The following is a 26449-nucleotide window of genomic DNA, read 5'->3' as shown; positions in this document are numbered from 1 at the left end:
TGACGTCGCCGTTATTCACATATCACATGGTTTGATGGGCGGAGCATGAATATACTGTTGTGAACACTAGCCTTGTGTTCAGGAGTTGGGGAACTTCGTCTCGCTTGGCTGATGTCACTTACACGTAGAGATACCAGATTCTACCCAAATGACTACACATAAGTTCATTACAGATAGTCCAGCTTTATTCACACAAGCAGTCAGCCGAGGTAACTGCTGCATCGTTCTCACGTTCTCTCTTCCCCTCTACAAAAGTGTACAAACTATATTAAAAGTAAAATCTCTAAAGCGTGGCAGAGTAACCATGCGACCAGCCAATCGCTTCAGTCGTTGGCACGATCACGTGACTACCAGGGTTGTGGTTAATGGTTAGAGCATTGCGAAGTCGCCACTACTAAATAAGTAAACAATCTATTAATAAAATTCCTGCAATCTATGTTTATAATCTCCACCCTAAACATGCAAATTGTTGATTCTAAACAATAGTCCAACGGCGCGTGAACCGAATGTGCGAACGTGAAGTCGCTATCATAACACAACCCCTCTCTGACAAATTTGAACTGTCTCCTAGTTCAAGTGGGAAAACTAAAATTACAAATAATATAATTCTTTAAATGATCTAATCTACAAAGAGGTGGTGGCACGAAATTTTGCATGGAGGGTGAGATCTGCTCACCATCCTTCGCGACCTTACTAGGGGGTCCAGGGCATGCTCCCCTTACAAATTTTGAAATCCAGACTCTCTGAAACTCTATTTCCTGCATTTTGAGGGGCGAATTTTGCTGATAATGTCAGTGTAATGTTTTAGCTGTACTGAATCATCCAATGATATTCAGCTGCGATTAATGTCCATTTAAGGTAAGTAAATGTAAAATATCAACACTCAGGTAATTGTTAATGTTTTTTGTTGGTTTGTTTCATTGACAACACAAATCTGATGATTGTGTATAGTGTGAACAGTGTATAGCGCCTTAGTCGTAGAGGGCAGAATTCAAAACAAGTCTTAGTTCTGTAAATAGATTCATGATAACGTTCCTTGCCAATGCAATGTTCACGTCATTACCTTGCCTCGTCGTTGTTTGTGTTATTATTGTCAACTCCGACAAATAACTATATTCAAACAGCTGTTATCCAAACTTTTTCAGACTTACTCAGTACAGTCTAAATTCGATTTTGATATGTGTTATATGTTTATTTTGTAAGATGTTGGTGAATTTTCACTTTAAATTATCTTTTTTCTTTTGGTTTACAATTTGGCTAAAATAAAATCATTTGTTAAACATAACAATCATGATAACCGAGTGTTAGTAATATGACCTCCAAGATATGTTAATTAGAATTAATTGCATGTGTTATATTAATTGTAAATCATTTCGCTGCAAAAAACTTCAACATATTTCATTGAGATATATAATAACTATTATTATTATACATCTGTCACCGTAACGCCATAATTTTCAGCGTGCCGTAACTTTGCAGTATTTTTCGATACCCTTCTGCCTTCGTGCATACTTTGAAGTATCCTCGTAATTAATACATAATAATTAATACATTTAGGTGGAAAGAAGGGGGAAAATATGTTATGTGTTTTTTTAAACACGAATTGTCTCTGAATTATGTTAGGGCCCCTAAACTAACTAGCTTTGTTTTTACATAATTGTAACTAATTTTGGGGTGAAATTTGGATGTACAAAGATGCTCCAGGATAATGCGCATGAGATTGTTTTTAAATCCGAGCATGTTAATAATTAATTTCCGTCTAAAGAGAACCATAAAAAGGGCAGACAAGTACAAAGAGTCCAAATTTGTTAACGAATGCATCATTGCATGCACGTTGCATTATTTCTAGATGTGATGTAAAGGGATATTAACAACTGATATATAATTCTGGCCGTTAGTTTATTTAAATTAGTAAATGGTAGTATTTGACACTTTAATATCTAGCAAAACCTACCTTGACTTGGGTCTTCTTTTTCTCTCTTGTCACAATTTGGCAACTGTTCAATAAATTGCGCGACGGCAGTTTAACTTTAATACGTAAATTATTTATTTATTTAGTTTTGCATGATGAAGTTTCGTGAGGTTTATTATTCGTTCGTGACGTTCTTGTTTACTTTTTATGGTTTAATGTGTTTCGCGTTATTTGACTTACATTTTTCATGGTAGGTCTGAGCTAATTTTGTTTTACTTCAATGGCATATATGCGTACCACGCCATTTTGCTAACTACTTCAATGTCCCGATTAGTTGATTCGGAAAGCCAAAACGATTGATTTGGCTCCGGTTATTGATTATCTAGTAGGATTCGAATCTTTGGCGTTTGTATTAGGCGGTTTTCCATTTTCGTGTTTGCTACGCCGTAATATGCGACCACTTCCGCGTTTTATTGTGATTTTGTGAGTGTTGATAATGATGTCTTCCTCGCACGTCACGCCATGACCCAGTTTAAACCACACGGCCATTTTGCAACGAAGAGCTTGACCCTTAGCGTGACCCTACTGATTATATGATTGTTCTGTTCAACTGTTTAGCTAGATTTTATTACCGTTCCACCTTATGTGCAACGTCTTGACTATCTTTAAACTAACTGGTCATGTGATCTCATTAATTATGTACATATCCAATTCCTGTAGATTATTACAGATGCAAATTTACTACTAACTTGTTATTGACAACATGGATCAAAAGATTAGGATAAACCATTAACTGGCCATGTGATCTCATTAATTATGTGCATATCAAATTCATGTGGATTATTACAGATGCACATTTATTACTGACTGGTAATTTTCGAACATAGATAAAGAAACTTGGATAAACTATTAACTGGTCTTGTGATCTCATTAATTATGTGCATATCAAATTCATGTGGATTATTACAGATGCACATTTATTACTGACTGGTAATTTTCGAACATAGATAAAGAAACTTGGATAAACTATTAACTGGTCATGTGATCTCATTAATTATGTGCATATCCAATTCATGTGGATTATTACAGATGCAAATTTACTACTAACTGGTTATTGACAACATGGATCAAAAGATTAGGATAAACTATTAACTGGTCTTGTGATCTCATTAATTATGTACATATCAAATTCATGTGGATTATTACAGATGCACATTTATTACTGACTGGTAATTTTCGAACATAGATAAAGAAACTTGGATAAACTATTAACTGGTCATGTGATCTCATTAATTATGTGCATATCAAATTCATGTCGATTATTACAGATGCACATTTACTACCAACTTGTTATTGACAACATGGATCAAAAGATTAGGATAAACTATTAACTGGCCATGTGATCTCATTAATTATGTACATATCAAATTCCTGTAGATTATTACAGATGTACATTTATTACTAACTTGTTATTGGAAAAATGGATCAAAAGATTGGGATAAAATATTAACTGGTCTTGTGACCTCATTAATTATGTGCATATCAAATTCATGTCGATTATTACAGATACACATTTACTACCAACTTGTTATTGACAACATTGATCAAAAGATTGGGATAAAATATTAACTGGTCTTGTGACCTCATTAATTATGTGCATATCAAATTCATGTCGATTATTACAGATACACATTTACTACCAACTTGTTATTGACAACATTGATCAAAAGATTGGGATAAAATATTAACTGGTCTTGTGACCTCATTAATTATGTGCATATCAAATTCATGTCGATTATTACAGATACACATTTACTACCAACTTGTTATTGACAGCATGAATTAAGATATTAGCAGGTCTTGTGACTTCATTAATTATGCACAAGTATTACAGATACACATTTTTCTATTGGTTATTTTCGATATGAATAAAAAGATGTTTTCTCCGATTTTTATTTATAATAAAGCATTTCCAATTCATCGGTATCAATATGCAACAGCCATTGCCGACACAGAACATAGCATGTACACACTATACAGACACGTCACGTCTCCAGAGGACGCCATCTATTGAAATATAGTTTTGTCAAGCCAACCTCAGGATTAGAATACAAGATGACACAGACAAAATGTTAAATACATTGCTATTTTGGGAGGCCAATCTTTTTTCTGACCATCTCTCACTGATGATTTTATGTGTCATTTCAACATTATGGTGTGCATCACGAGTCGTAATTTTCTATGGTCCATATCACGCGTCCAATTTGAGCGAAATGGCAACTACTCAATCCCTAGTTATTATATAGAAATTTAAGTGATAAGAGGGTTTTGTGTCTGAAAGATTTCTATAAGATTTGGTCATCATTATGTGGTTGTACTTAAACAAAAAATGTGAAATCCCAGCTACTGTCACTTTAAATCAGTAATAAAACTCATTTGTAAATGATAAACAATATGCGCTTTACCTTTGCATGTATGCATGTAATCTTAGTGAGATGAACACAATAATAACACTCTGCAAACAACAACGCTCATTCAGAAGCAGCAAGACACAGAATATGCTTTCCAGAGAAATTAATTTACTTTCATATAATAATATAATAATAATAATTCAACTGATAGAAACTAACAATGCCTTTTTCGTTTGAACTTGGACTAATCAAAATGCATATATATATATATAAGCTAAACAGCAACGGCCAATACATACAAGCAGTCTGAGATGAATTTTTGCAAGCAAATATATGTCACATCCACTTGAACTTGGGATTGAAAAAATGTCAAAATATGTAACGGCTTCAGAGATCATCAACTGATGAGAAAAACGAATATGGGTCGGTTGCTAATTTTGACCATTAAGTACCCAAGCGGAATAACCCAATTGAGAAAAAGCATGCTTTGTTTGGATACTTTCCAACAAAAGATCTGCAACAATGTATGGTTGTTAAGTCGTAGTCGTTATTCGGTTATAACTCATATGTCATCTGGGTACTATTGGAAAAAGAGGAAATGTAACACTTGGTAAATTGTTAAATTCAGGGACAATGCAGCGTACAAAACAATCTCTTAAACAATATGTGTAACACATACATGAAAAATATCGGCAACTGCAGGACTAATATTTGTTTCAAATTCCAAATATTAATGAAACGACAACCTCCCTCCAACAAGAGGATGTCACGCGGACCAGTCCCGGTAGCACATATACAAAGACAAATCGCTCCTCTTCCCTTCAAAGTCATGCATTATTTCAGCACTACACCATATGAGAATGTGACAAATCAGTCCAAAATGTGGAATAATTTGGTTTTGTGTCAAACATATATTAACTACAGATGTAGATGAATATCAGCACCAAAATTAATATTCCTCTAACTTTGATTTGAGTAGGCGAACACTTTTGTTTTGGTCCATGTTTACTAACTCAATATACAGCAGGTCTTAGTACCTATAGTGTTGAATCCTTTAGCCAACCAGCTATCACTCGTACAGAACTGAACAGCCACCGATTTCAAAATTGATAGCCTTCTACTCGTGCTATAAATGGCAAGGGAGTGGAGTTTGGGGGTTTACTGCATCTACGTTCACCACTAAATGAAACCTTGTAGCATTTCTGCAAAATAAATTACTGTAATGCTAAGATTGGGAGGGGGGCAGGATGGGAGGGTTTAATGTCACCCAATTTTTTGGTAAACCAAATGTCTATAGTTGTAGAGTTAGCTGAAGCCGTTTCCGTGTTTGCTCTACTAAAAGCGCATCTCCAAAAGAAGTGCACATAAACTAAAAAAAAAATCGCATTGCCTGTACACTGACTCACTATAATATTACTTATTTTGAAAAAATCTCTGCAATTGATATAAGCGTATGCGCTATTAATAGAGCAAATACGGTATTTGCAATTGCAGAAGCATGCAAGCAAGCAAAACAGATATTTACTTCTTCTCAAGATTCCAGTTCATACTATTGCAATTTTAGGTTGTCTGGATAAAATGATGCACTGTCTTACAGTCAACCCGACAATGAAATCAACTAACACCATTTACATTTATACACAAAAATATTTTTAAAAAAAAAACTGATTGTTCTAACTATACACAGTTAGTAGTATATAAAATCTTCTCAAGCCAATTGCTTGATTTTAAATCAAACACAATATATAGAATTTATGTAAAAATGAATTCCAAATTCAGATTTTTTTTTTTATCATTTAAAGTGGGCACACATAAATAACACACTTAAATCAGAGCTGAAAAAAGTGAACTTCCAAAGTGATATTGTTAATATTTATTTTGCAGACTCTGCATAGGTACGACGATCGTTTATCTTGTGTCTTTGTCTGGTTTATTGGATTTGTCTTTGAGTTCATCTTTATCTTGGCCAATGTTTGACACTGATGCTGAGGCCTGTGTGTGTATGGGTTTAATAGCGTTACTGTTGAGTGACACAGTTGGCACTAACGGGGGAGGAATTCCACTAAGTCCAGAAGATGACATTGAACTTTTCGCCGAAGCACTAGCAGCGAATGATAAGCCGCCAGGAATATACATTGAATGCCTTGAGACACCAAGTCCTAAATGATCACCTCCATGAAGAATCCTATTCCGTTCCGCAGCCATCGTATCTTCACGTAAACGTACTTGCTCCTCCGCAAGATGTGGCAGATGATCAAGATCACTTCGTCGTGTGTCCATCCCAAGGGGGTTATCACGCGTAAAGTCGTGTGGTTCCCTTTCCCTATACCTGTCTTGTTCAATGAAAGGAGCCAACGGCTGCTGAACAGCTAATGTTTGATGCAATGAGCGCATCATCCGCTCCCGCTCATATTCCCTTATGTCAGCTGGTCTTAAAATAGCATCCCTGTGAAAATCCAAATGTCGTGGATATTGACCTCGTATTGCGAAGTCTTTGATGAATCGAGAACAGAATGCAGCGGAGCTAAGTAAACTACGTACTTCGGTTACATTGGTCGGAGGAGCGATTTTTTGTAGTGCTTCAACTTTCTTTCGGTCAGGTGAGATACCCTTTACGGAGAACACATGTCCAAAGAATAACATACTAGAAGCTCGAAATATACATTTAGGTAGGTTGATTGTGAAGTGATTGTTGTGTAGTTGTCTAAATACTTGCTCTAGATTCTTGTCATGGTCTGCTTGATCGATGCCACCGATGTAGATGTCATCACTTATATTTCTAGCGCGAGGTATACCACGGATTGCATCACTGACTATCTTTTGAAATATTTCCCCAGCACACGATAGCCCAAAGTTGAGGCGTTTATATCGATAAAGTCCTATGTGTGTTGAGAATGTGGTCAGGTGTCTCGAGTCTGGATGTAGTGGAACTTGGTGATAGCCCTGATTGAGGTCAATTTTACTGAAAACAGTGCAGCCATTTAAATCTGATATCACGTCATCAATGGTCGGGATTGTCGGGATTACAATATACATATACACCCAGCGACACCGATGCCAGCTGACTGTGTACAAAACTGGTAGAAGGTAATACATTTGGCGAAAGTATTCAAAAATCAGTTTTTGGATGTTGCAATGGCAGTGGTGGGCCTAGATTTTTTTCCAATTAGTGACGGCACGACCTACCTGTGAAGTATGAACAAAACCAGCCGAGCCGAAAAAATCTCAGAGGAGTTAAAAGCCGTTGCTGGTGAAAAGTTACCCCAACTTTGGAGTCAAATTTCTCGGTAATGAAAAAAGATATCAAAGATTCAAATAGTAACTTTGTGCCCACACTCAAGCTGAGTAGAATGAGCTATGTCTGGAGTGTTTTATCCCAAATTTGTAGGAGGAGATATATTTGGCGCGAAGCTATCAAAAAATAAGTTTGTTGGCTATTACTATGGCAACGGTGGGCTAAATTTTTTTTTCAGATTTTTCCTAATAACTAGGGTGAAGGTGTGACCTACCTGCCAAGTTTGAAAGAAATCGGCCAAGCCAAAAAAATCACAGGAGAAATCATACGTGAAAACACTGGAAATCACACACACAGACACACACACAAGCCGGTAGGCTGGTTGGCGATCCGCTCCGCTCAAAAACAAGCAACATGTTTTTAGTTGTTTCCATAGTGTGACATAAACGTGAAGCTAACGTCGGTTTATAACTAAATGGGCTCATATACGAAGTTTGCAAAAAACATTCAGTCTTTAGAAGTCACTTAGTTTATTACTAAGACGTATTCTTCTGTTACATCATTTATTTGCGATAGTATATTCTAGAATGAAGGCATCATTTACAGTTTATTCAAAATTCAAAGTTGCGTTGGGATTACGTTGATACAGTGTAACAATGTCGGCGCCTGCGATCTCCTACCAGTGCGTAACAAAGCCAAAATTGGGGCGAAACAAGTTGTGGGACGAGTCGATCTTTGAAACGAATCTACATCATCATTTTAAACGGCCGCCAATGATCGACTAAATAGCTATAAGCGAGTCTAGAAAAACTACCTTAAAAAGAAGTAAAACTACAGCACTGCAGCAACTACTGTGAACATGACAGTACTTACCTGAAGCGATCAATAACCCGTCATCCGAATACGCTTCCGATCCTCATGCAGTCTGGTCTACTCCGCGTGCCTTAAAGGGGAACCGCTCAATCCCTTTAGCAACGCTTTTTCGGTAAGGTTATAGGTTATATCATAGACCCTCTTTTAGAGGGTCTATGGTTATTTAAACCCAGACAACTATTGTTGCAATAAGCAGCCTGTGTTTAGGACAGTCACGTGTCATTTTTGGCGCTGATATTAGTATGTATGTGCCACTCTTAGACTTGAATACAGTTAATGTGGTGTTTTGTTTGTTTTGTTTTTTTCAATAAAATATGTTCTTGGAGTGTATAAATGCCGAAAGTCAGGTTACCGCAAAATAAACAAGGAATTTGTAACCCATGCTATAAAATCTAATGGACGGTTTCAATTTCGTCACACATTGACGTCGCCGTTATTCACATATCACATGGTTTGATGGGCGGAGCATGAATATACTGTTGTGAACACTAGCGTTGTGTTCAGGGGTTGGGGAATTTCGTCTCGCTTGGCTGATGTCACTTACACGTAGAGATACCAGATTCTACCCAAATGACTACACATAAGTTCATTACAGATAGTCCAGCTTTATTCACACAAGCAGTCAGCCGAGGTAACTGCTGCATCGTTCTCACGTTCTCTCTTCCCCTCTACAAAAGTGTACAAACTCTCAATTAAAAGTAAAATCTCTAAAGCGTGGCAGAGTAACCATGCGACCAGCCAATCGCTTCAGTCGTTGGCACGATCACGTGACTACCAGGGTTGTGGTTAATGGTTAGAGCATTGCGAAGTCGCCACTACTAAATAAGTAAACAATCTATTAATAAAATTCCTGCAATCTATGTTTATAATCTCCACCCTAAACATGCAAATTGTTGATTCTAAACAATAGTCCAACGGCGCGTGAACCGAATGTACGAACGTGAAGTCGCTATCATAACACAACCCCTCTCTGACAAATTTGAACTGTCTCCTAGTTCAAGTGGGAAAACTAAAATTACAAATAATATAATTCTTTAAATGATCTAATCTACAAAGAGGTGGTGGCACGAAATTTTGCATGGAGGGTGAGATCTGCTCACCATCCTTCGCGACCTTACTAGGGGGTCCAGGGCATGCTCCCCTTACAAATTTTGAAATCCAGACTCTCTGAAACTCTATTTCCTGCATTTTGAGGGGCGAATTTTGCTGATAATGTCAGTGTAATGTTTTAGCTGTACTGAATCATCCAATGATATTCAGCTGCGATTAATGTCCATTTAATGTAAGTAAATGTAAAATATCAACACTCAGGTAATTGTTAATGTTTTTTGTTGGTTTGTTTCATTGACAACACAAATCTGATGATTGTGTATAGTGTGAACAGTGTATAGCGCCTTAGTCGTAGAGGGCAGAATTCAAAACAAGTCCTAGTTTTGTAAATAGATTCATGATAACGTTCCTTGCCAATGCAATGTTCACGTCATTACCTTGCCTCGTCGTTGTTTGTGTTATTATTGTCAACTCCAACAAATAACTATATTCAAACAGTTGTTATCCAAACTTTTTCAGACTTACTCAGTACAGTCTAAATTCGATTTTGATATGTGTTATATGTTTATTTTGTAAGATGTTGGTGAATTTTCACTTTAAATTATCTTTTTTCTTTTGGTTTACAATTTGGCTAAAATAAAATCATTTGTTAAACATAACAATCATGATAACCGAGTGTTAGTAATATGACCTCCAAGATATGTTAATTAGAATTAATTGCATGTGTTATATTAATTGTAAATCATTTCGCTGCAAAAAACTTCAACATATTTCATTGAGATATATAATAACTATTATTATTATACATCTGTCACCGTAACGCCATAATTTTCAGCGTGCCGTAACTTTGCAGTATTTTTCGATACCCTTCTGCCTTCGTGCATACTTTGAAGTATCCTCGTAATTAATACATAATAATTAATACATTTAGGTAGAAAGAAGGGGGAAAATATGTTATGTGTTTTTTTTAAACACGAATTGTCTCTGAATTATGTTAGGGCCCCTAAACTAACTAGCTTTGTTTTTACATAATTGTAACTAATTTTGGGGTGAAATTTGGATGTACAAAGATGCTCCAGGATAATGCGCATGAGATTGTTTTTAAATCCGAGCATGTTAATAATTAATTTCCGTCTAAAGAGAACCATAAAAAGGGCAGACAAGTACAAAGAGTCCATATTTGTTAACGAATGCATCATTGCATGCACGTTGCATTATTTCTAGATGTGATGTAAAGGGATATTAACAACTGATATATAATTCTGGCCGTTAGTTTATTTAAATTAGTAAATGGTAGTATTTGACACTTTAATATCTAGCAAAAACCTACCTTGACTTGGGTCTTCTTTTTCTCTCTTGTCACAATTTGGCAACTATTCAATAAATTGCGCGACGGCAGTTTAACTTTAATACGTAAATTATTTATTTATTTAGTTTTGCATGATGAAGTTTCGTGAGGTTTATTATTCGTTCGTGACGTTCTTGTTTACTTTTTATGGTTTGATGTGTTTCGCGTTATTTGACTTACATTTTTCATGGTAGGTCTGAGCTAATTTTGTTTTACTTCAATGGCATATATGCGTACCACGCCATTTTGCTAACTACTTCAATGTCCCGATTAGTTGATTCGGAAAGCCAAAACGATTGATTTGGCTCCGGTTATTGATTATCTAGTAGGATTCGAATCCTTGGCGTTTGTATTAGGCGGTTTTCCATTTTCGTGTTTGCTACGCCGTAATATGCGACCACTTCCGCGTTTTATTGTGATTTTGTGAGTGTTGATAATGATGTCTTCCTCGCACGTCACGCCATGACCCAGTTTAAACCACACGGCCATTTTGCAACGAAGAGCTTGACCCTTAGCGTGACCCTACTGATTATATGATTGTTCTGTTCAACTGTTTAGCTAGATTTTATTACCGTTCCACCTTATGTGCAACGTCTTGACTATCTTTAAACTAACTGGTCATGTGATCTCATTAATTATGTGCATATCAAATTCCTGTAGATTATTACAGATGCAAATTTACTACTAACTGGTTATTGACAACATTGATCAAAAGATTAGGATAAACTATTAACTGGTCTTGTGATCTCATTAATTATGTACATATCAAATTCCTGTAGATTATTACAGATACACATTTATTACTGACTGGTAATTTTCGAACATAGATAAAGAAACTTGGATAAACTATTAACTGGTCATGTGATCTCATTAATTATGTACATATCAAATTCATGTGGATTATTACAGATGCAAATTTACTACTAACTGGTTATTGACAACATGGATCAAAAGATTAGGATAAACTATTAACTGGCCATGTGATCTCATTAATTATGTACATATCAAATTCCTGTAGATTATTACAGATGCAAATTTACTACTAACTGGTTATTGACAACATGGATCAAAAAATTAGGATAAACTATTAACTGGTCTTGTGATCTCATTAATTATGTACATATCAAATTCATGTGGATTATTACAGATGCACATTTATTACTGACTGGTAATTTTCGAACATAGATAAAGAAACTTGGATAAACTATTAACTGGTCATGTGATCTCATTAATTATGTACATATCAAATTCATGTGGATTATTACAGATGCACATTTATTACTGACTGGTAATTTTCGAACATAGATAAAGAAACTTGGATAAACTATTAACTGGTCATGTGATCTCATTAATTATGTGCATATCAAATTCATGTCGATTATTACAGATGCACATTTACTACCAACTTGTTATTGACAACATGGATCAAAAGATTAGGATAAACTATTAACTGGCCATGTGATCTCATTAATTATGTACATATCAAATTCCTGTAGATTATTACAGATGTACATTTATTACTAACTTGTTATTGGAAAAATGGATCAAAAGATTGGGATAAAATATTAACTGGTCTTGTGACCTCATTAATTATGTGCATATCAAATTCATGTCGATTATTACAGATACACATTTACTACCAACTTGTTATTGACAACATGGATCAAAAGATTAGGATAAACTATTAACTGGTCATGTGATCTCATTAACTATGTGCATATCCAATTCATGTGGATTATTACAGATGCAAATTTACTACTAACTGGTTATTGACAACATGGATCAAAAGATTAGGATAAACTATTAACTGGTCTTGTGATCTCATTAATTATGTACATATCAAATTCATGTGGATTATTACAGATGCACATTTATTACTAACTTGTTATTGGAAAAATGGATCAAAAGATTGGGATAAACTATTAACTGGTCTTGTGACCTCATTAATTATGTGCATATCAAATTCACGTCGATTATTACAGATACACATTTACTACCAACTTGTTATTGACAGCATGAATTAATATATTAGCAGGTCTTGTGACTTCATTAATTATGCACAAGTATTACAGATACACATTTTTCTATTGGTTATTTTCGATATGAATAAAAAGATGTTTTCTCCGATTTTTATTTATAATAAAACATTTCCAATTCATCGGTATCAATATGCAACAGCCATTGCCGACACAGAACATAGCATGTACACACTATACAGACACGTCACGTCTCCAGAGGGCGCCATCTATTGAAATATAGTTTTGTCAAGCCAACCTCAGGATTAGAATACAAGATGACACAGACAAAATGTTAAATACATTGCTATTTTGGGAGGCCAATCTTTTTTCTGACCATCTCTCACTGATGATTTTATGTGTCATTTCAACATTATGGTGTGCACCACGAGTCGTAATTTTCTATGGTCCATATCACGCGTCCAATTTGAGCGAAATGGCAACTACTCAATCCCTAGTTATTATATAGCAATTTAAGTGATAAGAGGGTTTTGTGTCTGAAAGATTTCTATAAGATTTGGTCATCATTATGTGGTTGTACTTAAACAAAAAATGTGAAATCCCAGCTACTGTCACTTTAAATCAGTAATAAAACTCATTTGTAAATGATAAACACTATGCGCTTTACCTTTGCATGTATGCATGTAATCTTAGTGAGATGAACACAATAATAACACTCTGCAAACAACAACGCTCATTCAGAAGCAGCAAGACACAGAATATGCTTTCCAGAGAAATTAATTTACTTTCATATAATAATATAATAATAATAATTCAACTGATAGAAACTAACAATGCCTTTTTCGTTTGAACTTGGACTAATCAAAATGCATATATATATATATAAGCTAAACAGCAACGGCCAATACATACAAGCAGTCTGAGATGAATTTTTGCAAGCAAATATATGTCACATCCACTTGAACTTGGGATTGAAAAAATGTCAAAATATGTAACGGCTTCAGAGATCATCAACTGATGAGAAAAACGAATATGGGTCGGTTGCTAATTTTGACCATTAAGTACCCAAGCGGAATAACCCAATTGAGAAAAAAGCATGCTTTGTTTGGATACTTTCCAACAAAAGATCTGCAACAATGTATGGTTGTTAAGTCGTAGTCGTTATATGTCATCTGGGTACTATTGGAAAAAGAGGAAATGTAACACTTGGTAAATTGTTAAATTCAGGGACAATGCAGCGTACAAAACAATCTCTTAAACAATATGTGTAACACATACATGAAAAATATCGACAACTGCAGGACTAATATTTGTTTCAAATTCCAAATATTAATGAAACGACAACCTCCCTCCAACAAGAGGATGTCACGCGGACCAGTCCTGGTAGCACATATACAAAGACAAATCGCTCCTCTTCCCTTCAAAGTCATGCATTATTTCAGCACTACACCATATGAGAATGTGACAAATCAGTCCAAAATGTGGAATAATTTGGTTTTGTGTCAAACATATATTAACTACAGATGTAGATGAATATCAGCACCAAAATTAATATTCCTCTAACTTTGATTTGAGTAGGCGAACACTTTTGTTTTGGTCCATGTTTACTAACTCAATATACAGCAGGTCTTAGTACCTATAGTGTTGAATCCTTTAGCCAATCAGCTATCACTTGTACAGAACTGAACAGCCACCGATTTCAAAATTGATAGCCTTCTACTCATGCTATAAATGGCAAGGGAGTGGAGTTTGGGGGTTTACTGCATCTACGTTCACCACTAAATGAAACCTTGTAGCATTTCTGCAAAATAAATTACTGTAATGCTAAGATTGGGAGGGGGGCAGGATGGGAGGGTTTAATGTCACCCAATTTTTTGGTAAACCAAATGTCTATAGTTGTGGAGTTAGCTGAAGCCGTTACCGTGTTTGCTCTATTAAAAGCGCATCTCCAAAAGAAGTGCACATAAACTAAAAAAAAAAAATCGCATTGCCTGTACACTGACTCACTATAATATTACTTATTTTGAAAAAATCTCTGCAATTGATATAAGCGTATGCGCTATTAATAGAGCAAATACGGTATTTGCAATTGCAGAAGCATGCAAGCAAGCAAAACAGATATTTACTTCTTCTCAAGATTCCAGTTCATACTATTGCAATTTTAGGTTGTCTGGATAAAATGATGCACTGTCTTACAGTCAACCCGACAATGAAATCAACTAACACCATTTACATTTATACACAAAAATATTTAAAAAAAAAAAAAACTGATTGTTCTAACTATACACAGTTAGTAGTATATAAAATCTTCTCAAGCCAATTGCTTGATTTTAAATCAAACACAATATATAGAATTTATGTAAAAATGAATTCCAAATTCAGATTTTTTTTTTTATCATTTAAAGTGGGCACACATAAATAACACACTTAAATCAGAGCTGAAAAAAGTGAACTTCCAAAGTGATATTGTTAATATTATTTATTTTGCAGACTCTGCATAGGTACGACGATCGTTTATCTTGTGTCTTTGTCTGGTTTATTAGATTTGTCTTTGAGCTCATCTTTATCTTGGCCAATGTTTGACACTGATGCTGAGGCCTGTGTGTGTATGGGTTTAATAGCGTTACTGTTGAGTGACACAGTTGGCACTAACGGGGGAGGAATTCCACTAAGTCCAGAAGATGACATTGAACTTTTCGCCGAAGCACTAGCAGCGAATGATAAGCCGCCAGGAATATACATTGAATGCCTTGAGACACCAAGTCCTAAATGATCACCTCCATGAAGAATCCTATTCCGTTCCGCAGCCATCGTATCTTCGCGTAAACGTACTTGCTCCTCCGCGAGATGTGGCAGATGATCAAGATCACTTCGTCGTGTGTCCATCCCAAGGGGGTTATCACGCGTAAAGTCGTGTGGTTCCCTTTCCCTATACCTGTCTTGTTCAATGAAAGGAGCCAACGGCTGCTGAACAGCTAATGTTTGATGCAATGAGCGCATCATCCGCTCCCGCTCATATTCCCTTATGTCAGCTGGTCTTAAAATAGCATCCCTGTGAAAATCCAAATGTCGTGGATATTGACCTCGTATATCCCATGGTGCGGCACTGTGAGGGTGATGCGCTGAATTCAATAGTCTTTCTGTATGGTGTGATGGAATGCCGAATGGTGGATGAGGAAGTACCACACGACTTCTCTCCATCATAGCAGACACAGAATTCACATCAGTTCGTGGTCTCTCGGGGGTCACAATAACAACGTCACTATCTTCTTCCTTTTCATCCACTTTCACTTCGTGTTTACTTTTCACATTGTCAAATGCACTCTCTGATTTACAATTTTGTTGCAAGAGTTTATTCTCCATGTCTTTAGAGTTTCTTGACGGCGACTCAGAAATATCACGCCTTATTTTCATGTCTATTATACTATTAGATTCAAGTTCACAGATTTTGTCTTGAGAATTGTTCATTTCCCGTTTCTTTTCTTTATCAGCACTTTTCTCACTTCCCTGCTCTGAGTGAACCGAAGAGCGCTCAGAATGATGATCATTTTCCCTATAAAAACAAACAGCATGTTAGAATACTTAAAGGTGATATATTTTCATGTCTTCATTGAGTGGGTAATTCTTGAAACAGTCCTGAATCTGAAATGCTTTATTTGACTATTCCTACAGTGTTTGTAATGTCAGTGGTCAGTTCTCATTTTGTCATCTATTTCTCATGGACCCTAACAACCTTGTGTTGTTTTCTATGGCAGCAAGCAATCCTGTGACACTCCTGTGACATTTCCTTCAAAAACTGATGTCCACATAGGTGTGCAACTGAGCATGATTTACTACTATATACACATTCACATCTTGTGTCTGTGCACTGGCTGGCAATTACCAGTTCCCACCCTACGTCTAAAAAAATGTGTTGTCTGATGCTACTGTTATTAATATTCATGTATATATCAAACATTTGACTTAAAAACAGGTGTACAATCATGTATTTGGCCATCTTTAGTTTGGATCAGTTTCTTTATTTCTGTTTCGTTTTTGATGCAGAAGACGCTATTACGGAAATCACAATTACTGATTGGCCTGGGATTCAAATGAAGTCTATTGACAGCTGTCTGATGTATTATGCAGCTTCATAATAGTTTACGAAAGCCACTCACTGTGTGGCTCACACTTTGATATGTTTGGCAGGACGGCCACTATGGTATTTTGAATCTGTGCAACTGTGTGCAAACAATTGTGTTTTCATCGTTTCTGGGTTTGAATCAGGTATGTTCGCACAAAAACATTCTGCTGATAGCCCATGTGTTATTAATATCATCTCCACTACCAAATGGTAGCAATACAGTATATAACCAAGTTGTTACAAAGTGGTCAGGGGGTTCTGATTTTTAGTCAATTTATAAATTTCAAGCACATACCGTAACCTGATAATACCAGCATCTTTGTCATTGCTCATTGCCCTATTTTCCATTCTTTCCAGTTCATGTATTCTGCGTTCACGATCAGCCTCATTAACACTGGCATTTAGAGCTTCTCGTTCCCTGTCAGTTTCAGTTTTCAAACCAGGCCATGGTGGCGGTGCCGTAGGAAAGCTTGGCGGTGTCCTGTGTAGTCTATTCCAGGCATCATGAGGACTACCCAATGCATGCAGACTGTTCATATCTCGATGTGTCAGCAAACCGTTACCTGCTGTCAATGAAACAAACATAAAATATCAGCCAAAAAAAAACTTAAAAGAAATCGAATGTGCTACATGCTACCTACCCAATATGTCAATGATTTAGCCACCAAAATGGTGCCCAGAGTAGCCACTGAGTTGGTCTTTTTCATTTATTTGATGATTTCACTCAGAAAAATAATTTAAGTTATTTGCAAAGATAGCTGTAACCAATCTCCCCAAATTTGACAGATAATACAGACAGCAACAGCCCATCTCTACAACAAATCTCTACATAGCAATGAACTACATTTGTTGCCATATGATTTGCAATCGGGCTTGAAATAAATAGCTAGTTTATTTTCGCAGATTGCGCAATGATAGAATATAAATGTTGAATACCTAATCCAGCCAGACTAAATCCACTACCTATTGAACCATATCCCAGTGCTCTTGGGAATGGAGGCATAATTAATGGCCCAGTACTGCCACCAAGGAAATGATGACCACCACCGCCCCCATTACCAAATGGATTTGGTGGGCCTGCTGCACCTAAAAATTAAAATCATACAGACACACAGACATCTTCAATTATTAAGCTCTGATGCCATATTGTATACTTCACAACAATTTTGCTGAATTTCATAGTATGTTTTTTGACATAAAATCTGCAATCACTAAAAAAGTCATTATTCAGAATACTCGAGTTCATGTTTGTTTTTTCATGCTAACATTTTGGTACAAAACAGAAGCGAAGGGTTTTGATTTCCGTAAATACTACATTGTTAGGTGTACTCACCAGTAACAGGGGAGTTTAGAACAAGTTGATCATGAGCCCGTTTTCCTGTATAAGTAAAAAAAAAATGTGTTCCATAATTTAAGAACATTACGCAAACATTCAAAGGTAACAAGCATGCTTATCAATAAGCTGGTCAAGTACCCAGGGCAAGAAAATAACAGGTCAAGTACCCTGGGTAAGGAAATAACAGGTCAAGTACCCAGGGTAAGGAAATAACAGGTCAAGTAACAAGGGTAAGGAAACAAGTCATTGAAAATGACACAGTCCCCGTTAAATTTTTGAAAGTTCTCTTTGTGCTTGTCATATTAAAGCGGGGATGGTTGTCGCGAACGTGTCCTTGAAACTTGAGTTCCAAGTGGAGTATACAACAGATTGTTTATTTACATCAAAACATGTGTTCCGTGTAGTAGTAATATGGCCAAAAATAAAAACAGCCGTTATTTGGCCATCTTTGATCTGATTATGAAACACACTGATATGTATGATGTATGTGCCAAATACGAAAGAAAATGGTACATAAATTGTGGAAATATAGTAGTAAGGCCAAAAAGTCAGATTGCTGTCAATCTGCCATCCTTGACCAGATTTTGAAACAAATTGTCATGGACATGCATTCTAACATGTAAAAAGTACATGTATGTGCCAAATTTGAATGAAAACTGACAGAGCACTTCCAAGATACGGCATAAAAATAAAAAACAAGATGCCTGCCAGTCGACCATCTTTGATCCAATTACGAAATAAATTGTCATGGACATGTAACCTAACATGTATAATCTATGTACCAAGTTTGAATGACAACTGACAAAGCATGTCCAAAATACAACATTTTCAAAAAACAAGATGGCTGTCAGTCGGCCATTTTTAATCGAATCGCTAAACCACTGCATGTGCATATGTCCCACATAAGGTACTAGGCACATGCAAAGAATGAACGGAATCGGTTCACAGGATTCTGAAATATTAGTATTGACAGACTGACAGACTGACGGACGGACGGACGGACAGACTCAGGAACTCACGGACAGTCGGGGACATGTATCCTAACATGTATGATCGATGTACTAAATTTGAATGAAAACTGACAAAGCATGTCCAAAATACAACATTTTCAAAAAACAAGATGGCTGCCAGTCGGCCATCTTTGATCCAATTGTGAAATAAATCGTCATGGACATGTATCCTAACATGTATAATCTATGTACCAAATTTGAATGAAAACTGACAAAGCATGTCCAAAATACAACATTTCCAAAAAACAAGATGGCTGCCAGTCGGCCATTTTGAATCGAATCGCTAAACCACTGCATGTGCATATGTCCCAAATAAAGTACTAGGCACATGCAAAGAATGAACAGAATTGGTCCAAGGGATTCTGAGATATGACTCCGAACGGATGCACGGACGGAGATCGAAATATAAGTCCCCGTTTTCGGACTTCGTCCGAACGGACACTAATAACAGGTCAAGTACCCAGGGCAAGAAAATAACAGGTCAAGTACCCTGGGCAAGGAAATAACAGGTCAAGTACCCTGGGAAAGGAAATAACAGGTCAAATGCCCAGGGTAAGGAAATAAAAGGTCAAATACCAAGGGTGAGAAAATAACAGGTCAAATACCAAGGGTGATTAAATAACAGGTCAAATACCAAGGGTGAGGAAATAACAGGTCAAGTACCCAGGGTAAGGAAATAACAGGTCAAGTACCCAGGGTAAGGAAATAACAGGTCAAGTACCCAGGGTAAGGAAATAACAGGTCAAGTAACCAGGGTAAGGAAATAACAGGTCAAGTACCCAGGGTAAGGAAATAACAGGTCAAGTACCCAGGGTAAGGAAATAACAGGTCAAGTAACCAGGGTAAGAAAATAACAGGTCAAGTAACCAGGGTAAGAAAATCTACACAATCATAAACAATGGAGCAATGACATGAAAGGGTACTAACCTGGTCCGTGAAGTAATGACGTTGGACAGACCAACTCATGTGGTCGATGAATTGATGCCATCATATGATTAGATGATCTAGCAAATAAATCAGTTTTGGCTAAGGCATCTTTATGCACATCGGCAGCTTTTTCCTGTTGGATGAAGAAAATGAACATGATGAGTCTATATTGATTCTTGGTTATCTAAACTAGTTATGGCTCTGTGAACAAATGTACTGTACTAGTTTTAGTATGCTGCCTGTGAGGGCGCACTGACCAGACACAGCATAACATTGAAGGATTATAAATACAATAATATTCATGTGAATGCCATACATTTCACTTTAAATCAATAGATTGTAACACAATGTCTATACCATTCATGATTTGTGATTAAACACAAAACAAGAGTGAACCCACCATATGTAGATTTCATAGCGTCATCAATTTTGAAGCCAAAGCTGAACAACAAAAAACAAAAAAACAGAGCAGCATTTTCTGCACGAAGCTTTTAATGAAATGAAAACAGAATCTACTTACTTTTTGTTGCTGATGGTAAATATGCCAAGCAACGTTAACATGTGCAGCACACCACCTACCAGGCTTCTAGGTGATAAAAAAACATTAAATGCACCGTACTCAATGATAATGAAACTACCTACGATATACACAATGATAGCCACCGAGGTGATTCCATCTCTTGTGGCTATCAAATGTGTAGACAATACAGTACATCAAACTAACAACGATTCATGACATCAACTAAATGAAAGCGAGTAATTTATTGATTCATCTCAAAACGAAAATGAATACGATGATAGCGATACGGCCCCGATGAAACAATTATGACAAGCATTGAAAATGCACATTTTAATAAAACTATTTCCCATGATGCACTGCTTTTCCTGTCCCATGATGCACTGTTTCTCATACACAACTCTCTGTTGAGGGGTAACAATATGTTAATTGCTAGTTGCATTGAAAGAAAAATTGAAATCATTTTTTTTTTAAGTGGATTTTTCCACCAAAAATTATCAGTACTGAAAACATGCAGAGAATTGCAATGCATCATGGGATGTCCCATTTTAGACTTGATGTTTTGAAATAGAGGATGGAGCATTGTTGATGTGAGAACTTTATTGTTAATTGAGAACTGTATTGTATCTAAGCTATTAATAAACACTATATGACATCTATATGGTGGGTTCTTGTAAGTATTATCTTATTGTGTGTATTTCTGATTATGTCACAACCTACTACCATTTACTCTGTTCCAATTTCTATACAATTCTGAGTCTATAGCGAATATATAAAATTATAACATGACATGGGCACACTTTACTAATGTTTTTGATATACTCTAGGAGTATATTCAAAATATACCACAGGTATAGTTAAGATATTCTTGGAATATATTTAAGTGCATATCATATGCTTTACTCATCACACACTTTAAGTAGTGCGTATTTGATATATTCTAGGAGTATATTCAAAATATACCACGGTATAGTTGAGATATTCTTGGAATATATTTAAGTGCATATCATATGCTTTACTCGTCATACACTTTAGTAGTACGTATTTGATATATTCTAGGAGTATATTCAAAATACACCACAGGTATAGTTGAGATATTATTGGAATATATTCAGTATGTACCATGGGTATACTCAGCATATATGTATATATTATAGAGGCATTATAATATGCCACATAAACTTAGATATACTCTAAGTGAATGTTGAGAAATTCCATACTGATGGTATACAACATTGTAATACACAAATATGGCGGATAGCCACCATATTAACAATATTCCATATATATATATATCAAACGTCTACAACCAATTGCGATCATGGAATCTGCATAAGCTAGTAAATTGTGACACTCTCTTCAATACTTGTATCTCCAAAAATCAAAAATACAAAAAAGCATGACTTGGGTCAGAATACAAAACGGAAACAAAACTAGAACTGCCCAAAAAGTAAGGTACTTGAATCAGAGTGGAAATATCTTACTGCTCTGGAGGATTGATTTGACTGGTCGCTGGCCCTCCTTCGTAATAGAGTATCAGTCAGTGCCAACTATAAAAAGGAAGTATGAACAGAACAATAACAATATGGCTTATTAAAAAAAAAAAAATAGCCACCGGAAAGGCAGGCAAGGCAGGAGAGCCAGGAACCTCCGATTACATAGAAAATAACAAATAACAATCTTCATAGTGAAGCAATAACTACATACATGTTGGGTTACCAAGTCATGATAAGTTTACAATATTTGTATATTTGATGATAAATTGTCATAACTAGGCTCACAGTGACAATGAATCATTCCACAATTTTGACAGACTACGTGTGATGTAGGCAAAATTCTATACGATATGAAAATCATTGTGAAACATTGAAATTACAATTCCGCCAAAGTGTAAAAAAAAAAAAAATTTCAAATTGGTAGTATGAGGGCGCTGTTATACTAAAGAGTTGAAATGAACGAGTCAGCCCAAGAAACAAAAGATTTGTTTCTGGTCAGTTTGAAGATTGTATGTCACACATTTTTTGTAAAAATGAAGAAGAAAAACATTTTTTTTAACGCAGGACCAAAAACAAGTCATTTAATTTTGGACTTGACGTTCTATTTCCATCCAAAACTGCCAACATATTCAAGTTAGTTATTAAATGAGCGTACTGTAGAAAGAAAACATAGAAAGAATAGAATAGGAATTGTGGGTACATCATCTACTTCATCTTGCATTCATAAGCTGATTTATTATGCTAATTAGGTGGTTAACTAGCTATCAATAATATATCATTCAAGTGTACTCAGCCATAGACTATGTTATTTGTTTAATTAGCTTCATTCACATCTTAATTAATTATTCAATTATCATTTTGAAGGACAAAGTACTGATAACATCTTTGGTTTGGTATACTGTTTTCGCATAATTTGAGATGACATTATGTGGAAAATAATATACAAATTTACTTGAATTATTAAAAAAAATTAATTGCATGAATTTTTGTTTTCACCTATTATTAAAAAAAATATTGCAATCAAGTGTAGCAACATAGAGAGGAGAAAATATAATTTATTGATTGTGAGTTTAATCAATGGATCAATTAATTTTAAAAATTACTCCGGTGAGACTAATAAAAACGGTATTATTACAAAACAAAATTAATTATTAATGGAAATTAATTATTATTAAACACATGTATTTTAATATAACAAACTTTCGATACTAAGTTTTATCTCTGTAGTAGGCACTTGTCAGAAACAAATTACTATATCCTGCATATGTTAATGTGTTGGTCGGTATTACCACTGAGACGTCAACACACACACATTCTAGGCCCCTTGACGGGACTGGGTTTATCGCTTATCAAATTCTCAAAGGAAAATGAGAGGTGTATTTTATGTAGAGTGATTGCAATGATGCATTAAGAGATATGTTATTAAGTGAAGTGTTGCCGCATAGCTACTTCGAAACCATGAGTAATTTATTCAGTTATTATCAAGTGCAACATACATGTATATAGGTAATCGAAACTTTTGAATTCATGTTTGAATTCATATTATTAAAAGTGAACGTTCTCTAACGTTTGAAATGAACGATGTTTAATTTGGTTATATCATAAGGATTTAAACTTTGATATTATTTACCATATTTGGTTGAAAGTCTTCAACAATAGGACTTTGTTATTTTTTAGTTTGAATAATGTTATTTATTATTGATCACTGTTTGTGAAATACAATGTTCAACAATCTGAATGGGGAATACTTCATATTGAATTTGGGTTTTGTAATAAGGACAATCCTTGAATTTTGGTGAATAAGTATTATGCATCATCTTTAAAGGTTACACATCCTGGTACTTTTGGGGGTACAAATTACCAGTATTGTCAATTTTATCATGTTTAACTGTATTTGAGCTGGGAAATTATACTATATTATCTTTATTGGAAGCGCATCTCCAATGGAAGCGCATGTAAATCGACAACTGCATTCAATAAAATATTACTTATTTTGACCATTTCCGTAAGCGTATTAATAGAGCAAATATGGTATCGAATGAAATGATTAATTAATTTATTATGTAGATGGGATGGGATGAAGTGAGAAGCAATGAGGTGTGGATGAAAGGGAATAATTGTATAATTACCTTGGGTTGGAATGCACCATATGAATTGGAACTAAACGGGCCAGCTTGTGAGACTGGCGTTCCTGACGGTGGTCCTGAAGACACTGGTCCAGTCATTGGAGATATTCCAGCATATGGTAGTCCTAACTGTAAAAACAAATAAAAACATTAACTGTAAACTTAATTGTAAACTTATAACTTCTTGTGAACACAAAGCAGATATAAATCAGAGTAAGTTTACTCAATGAGACTGACTTATGGGTATTTGGCTGGACTCCGAAATTAGTATGCGTTACGAAAGATACGTCACCAGAGACGAATATATTAAATATAGTAGTGCATCTACTCTCAAAAAATACATACACGGATAAAATAATAGTAGAGTACTGTAAATAATTTAATAAAGTGAAGACAGTGAATGTAGCAGTGAAAATTCACCGTGGATTTCAAAAAATTCACTGGGGCTTAACAGAATGGAGTCACTGTGACATAAACGAAATTTGGCTCCCAAAAAAAACAAAAAACAAAATTTGAAAGCATCAAATCTTAAAAATTGCTACCGGTAGAAGCGAAAATTAAAGTTTACAGAATAGAGAAACAAGTGTAAGAAGAAAGACACAACACAGATTTATCCGATTTACTTACATTCTGTGAGTAAAAAGGATTGTCCAGTTTGGGATATTTATCAAACTGTAAGGCAAAATTACAAGACAGACAGGGAGGAGAAAATAAAAGAAGAGAGAGTGAGAGAAGGAAAGGAGGCAGAAAGAGAAAGAGAGAAAGAAGAAAGTTTTAGGAACTCGACCCTTATCTTGTGTAATTTAAATATTACGTTGCTACGGGCATTGATTCTTAAGTAGCATAGCTTTACCACAAATCCAATATTAAATTTGTAACTGATACATATTATGAGCTTAATCAATCTTGTAAAACAAAAATATTCAAATTATTTTTAGCTTTTTCATTGGAATCAGTTTCATGCCAATTACTCTGATGCTACTATTATAATACACAGACAGAATTTCAATTAACATTTTTGAAAAATTGTTATTGAAACTATTAAAACTTTGTGGTTTGACACATGATTGGAGAACTGAGATAGAACAGCGATGAAAAAGTATATCAGAGAATCAAGTGTAACATAACTTGATACTTAATCAGACTAGTATTACAGTGAAATATAATTGATCTAAAAATATATCGACCAAATTTCAATTCAAAATAAGCTGATAAAAACACTCAGCAACAGAAAAACATTTTATCTACATTAATTTTTCAGTTCAGAAAAAAATTACAAAAAAACCTGACAATATTTTTAAATGTTTGCAATAATTGTGTGAAGAGAACTTACCATATGTGGAGCGGGTGTCGGCACCAATGACGCTGGCGGCAAATTAAACGAATGCGTATGTTGATGCTGATGCTGATGCATGTGTTGATGTGTATGCAGTTCACTTCGCATGTAGGGCGGGGGTGGAATGTTAGCACTTCTGTCTTGTGAAGCTAAAAAACGAGTGTTCAACTCCTGTCTCAGTATATCTTGTTGAGCTGCAACCAAATATATAGTATTTAGTTGGCTGTGAAAGCAGCTGTACATTGTTGTTCAAAATCATTTAAAAAAAGTTTGAGGAATCATCGTACAGTTAGGAAGATGCACTTGTTTTTATATTCTTCATATGTGCACGATAACGAGTATTAGTCAATTGCTACTGTGTTTTTTTTTTTTTGCTCTATCAGAAGCTCATGCACATAGATAAATTACAAAGGTGTTTCTATGGTCCAAATAGGTAATATTTCACAATACAGATAATGTGATTTAGGGGTTTGTATGCAGTTCTATCGGGGCTGTGCTTCTAATAGAACAAATACAGTAGATGCACATTTCCTAGTTAATAAAATAACTTAATAAAACCCTGTTACACAAGTCATTGTCAATGACACGTCCCCGTTCCGTTCATATTTGAGTGACATATACATTCAAAGCAGATCATGACCGAAATGCACCTGCATATGTACAACACATTGTTCTAAATCTGAACAAAATCCATCCATGCATGATTAAGATCAGGTTCCGGAATTGTGAAAATACGTGATTTTGATGCATTTTCGGCCTTAAAATGGCCATCA

The 26449-nt window shown here is 35.4% G+C and overlaps 1 protein-coding gene across 3 annotated transcripts in view; it reads right to left on the bottom strand.

Moving 5' to 3' along the window:
- Positions 1-13566: 13566 nt before the first annotated feature.
- Positions 13567-26449, bottom strand: part of LOC100376759 (autism susceptibility gene 2 protein homolog) — a 98322-nt gene continuing 85439 nt past the window's right edge. The window contains exons 9-17 of one of the 3 annotated variants that reach the window (XM_085491118.1): positions 25674-25870; positions 24344-24469; positions 22203-22268; positions 20722-20787; positions 20202-20334; positions 18262-18306; positions 17865-18014; positions 17224-17494; positions 13567-16358 (exon numbers count right to left, since the gene is read on the bottom strand). In XM_085491118.1, coding sequence (XP_085347244.1) covers positions 15320-16358; positions 17224-17494; positions 17865-18014; positions 18262-18306; positions 20202-20334; positions 20722-20787; positions 22203-22268; positions 24344-24469; positions 25674-25870 — 2093 coding nt within the window. In that variant the 3' untranslated portion in view covers positions 13567-15319. The remainder of the gene's footprint in view (positions 16359-17223; positions 17495-17864; positions 18015-18261; positions 18307-20201; positions 20335-20721; positions 20788-22202; positions 22269-24343; positions 24470-25673; positions 25871-26449) is intronic. The other 2 variants (XM_085491120.1, XM_085491119.1) reach the window with 2 other exon arrangements.

The sequence above is a fragment of the Saccoglossus kowalevskii genome, chromosome 16 (assembly GCF_978046115.1).
Source record: "Saccoglossus kowalevskii chromosome 16, keSacKowa6.1, whole genome shotgun sequence".
Classification (NCBI taxonomy): domain Eukaryota; kingdom Metazoa; phylum Hemichordata; class Enteropneusta; family Harrimaniidae; genus Saccoglossus; species Saccoglossus kowalevskii.
The sequence above is the reverse complement of the archived record's forward strand: the minus strand, read 5'-3'. Positions and strand labels throughout refer to the sequence as shown.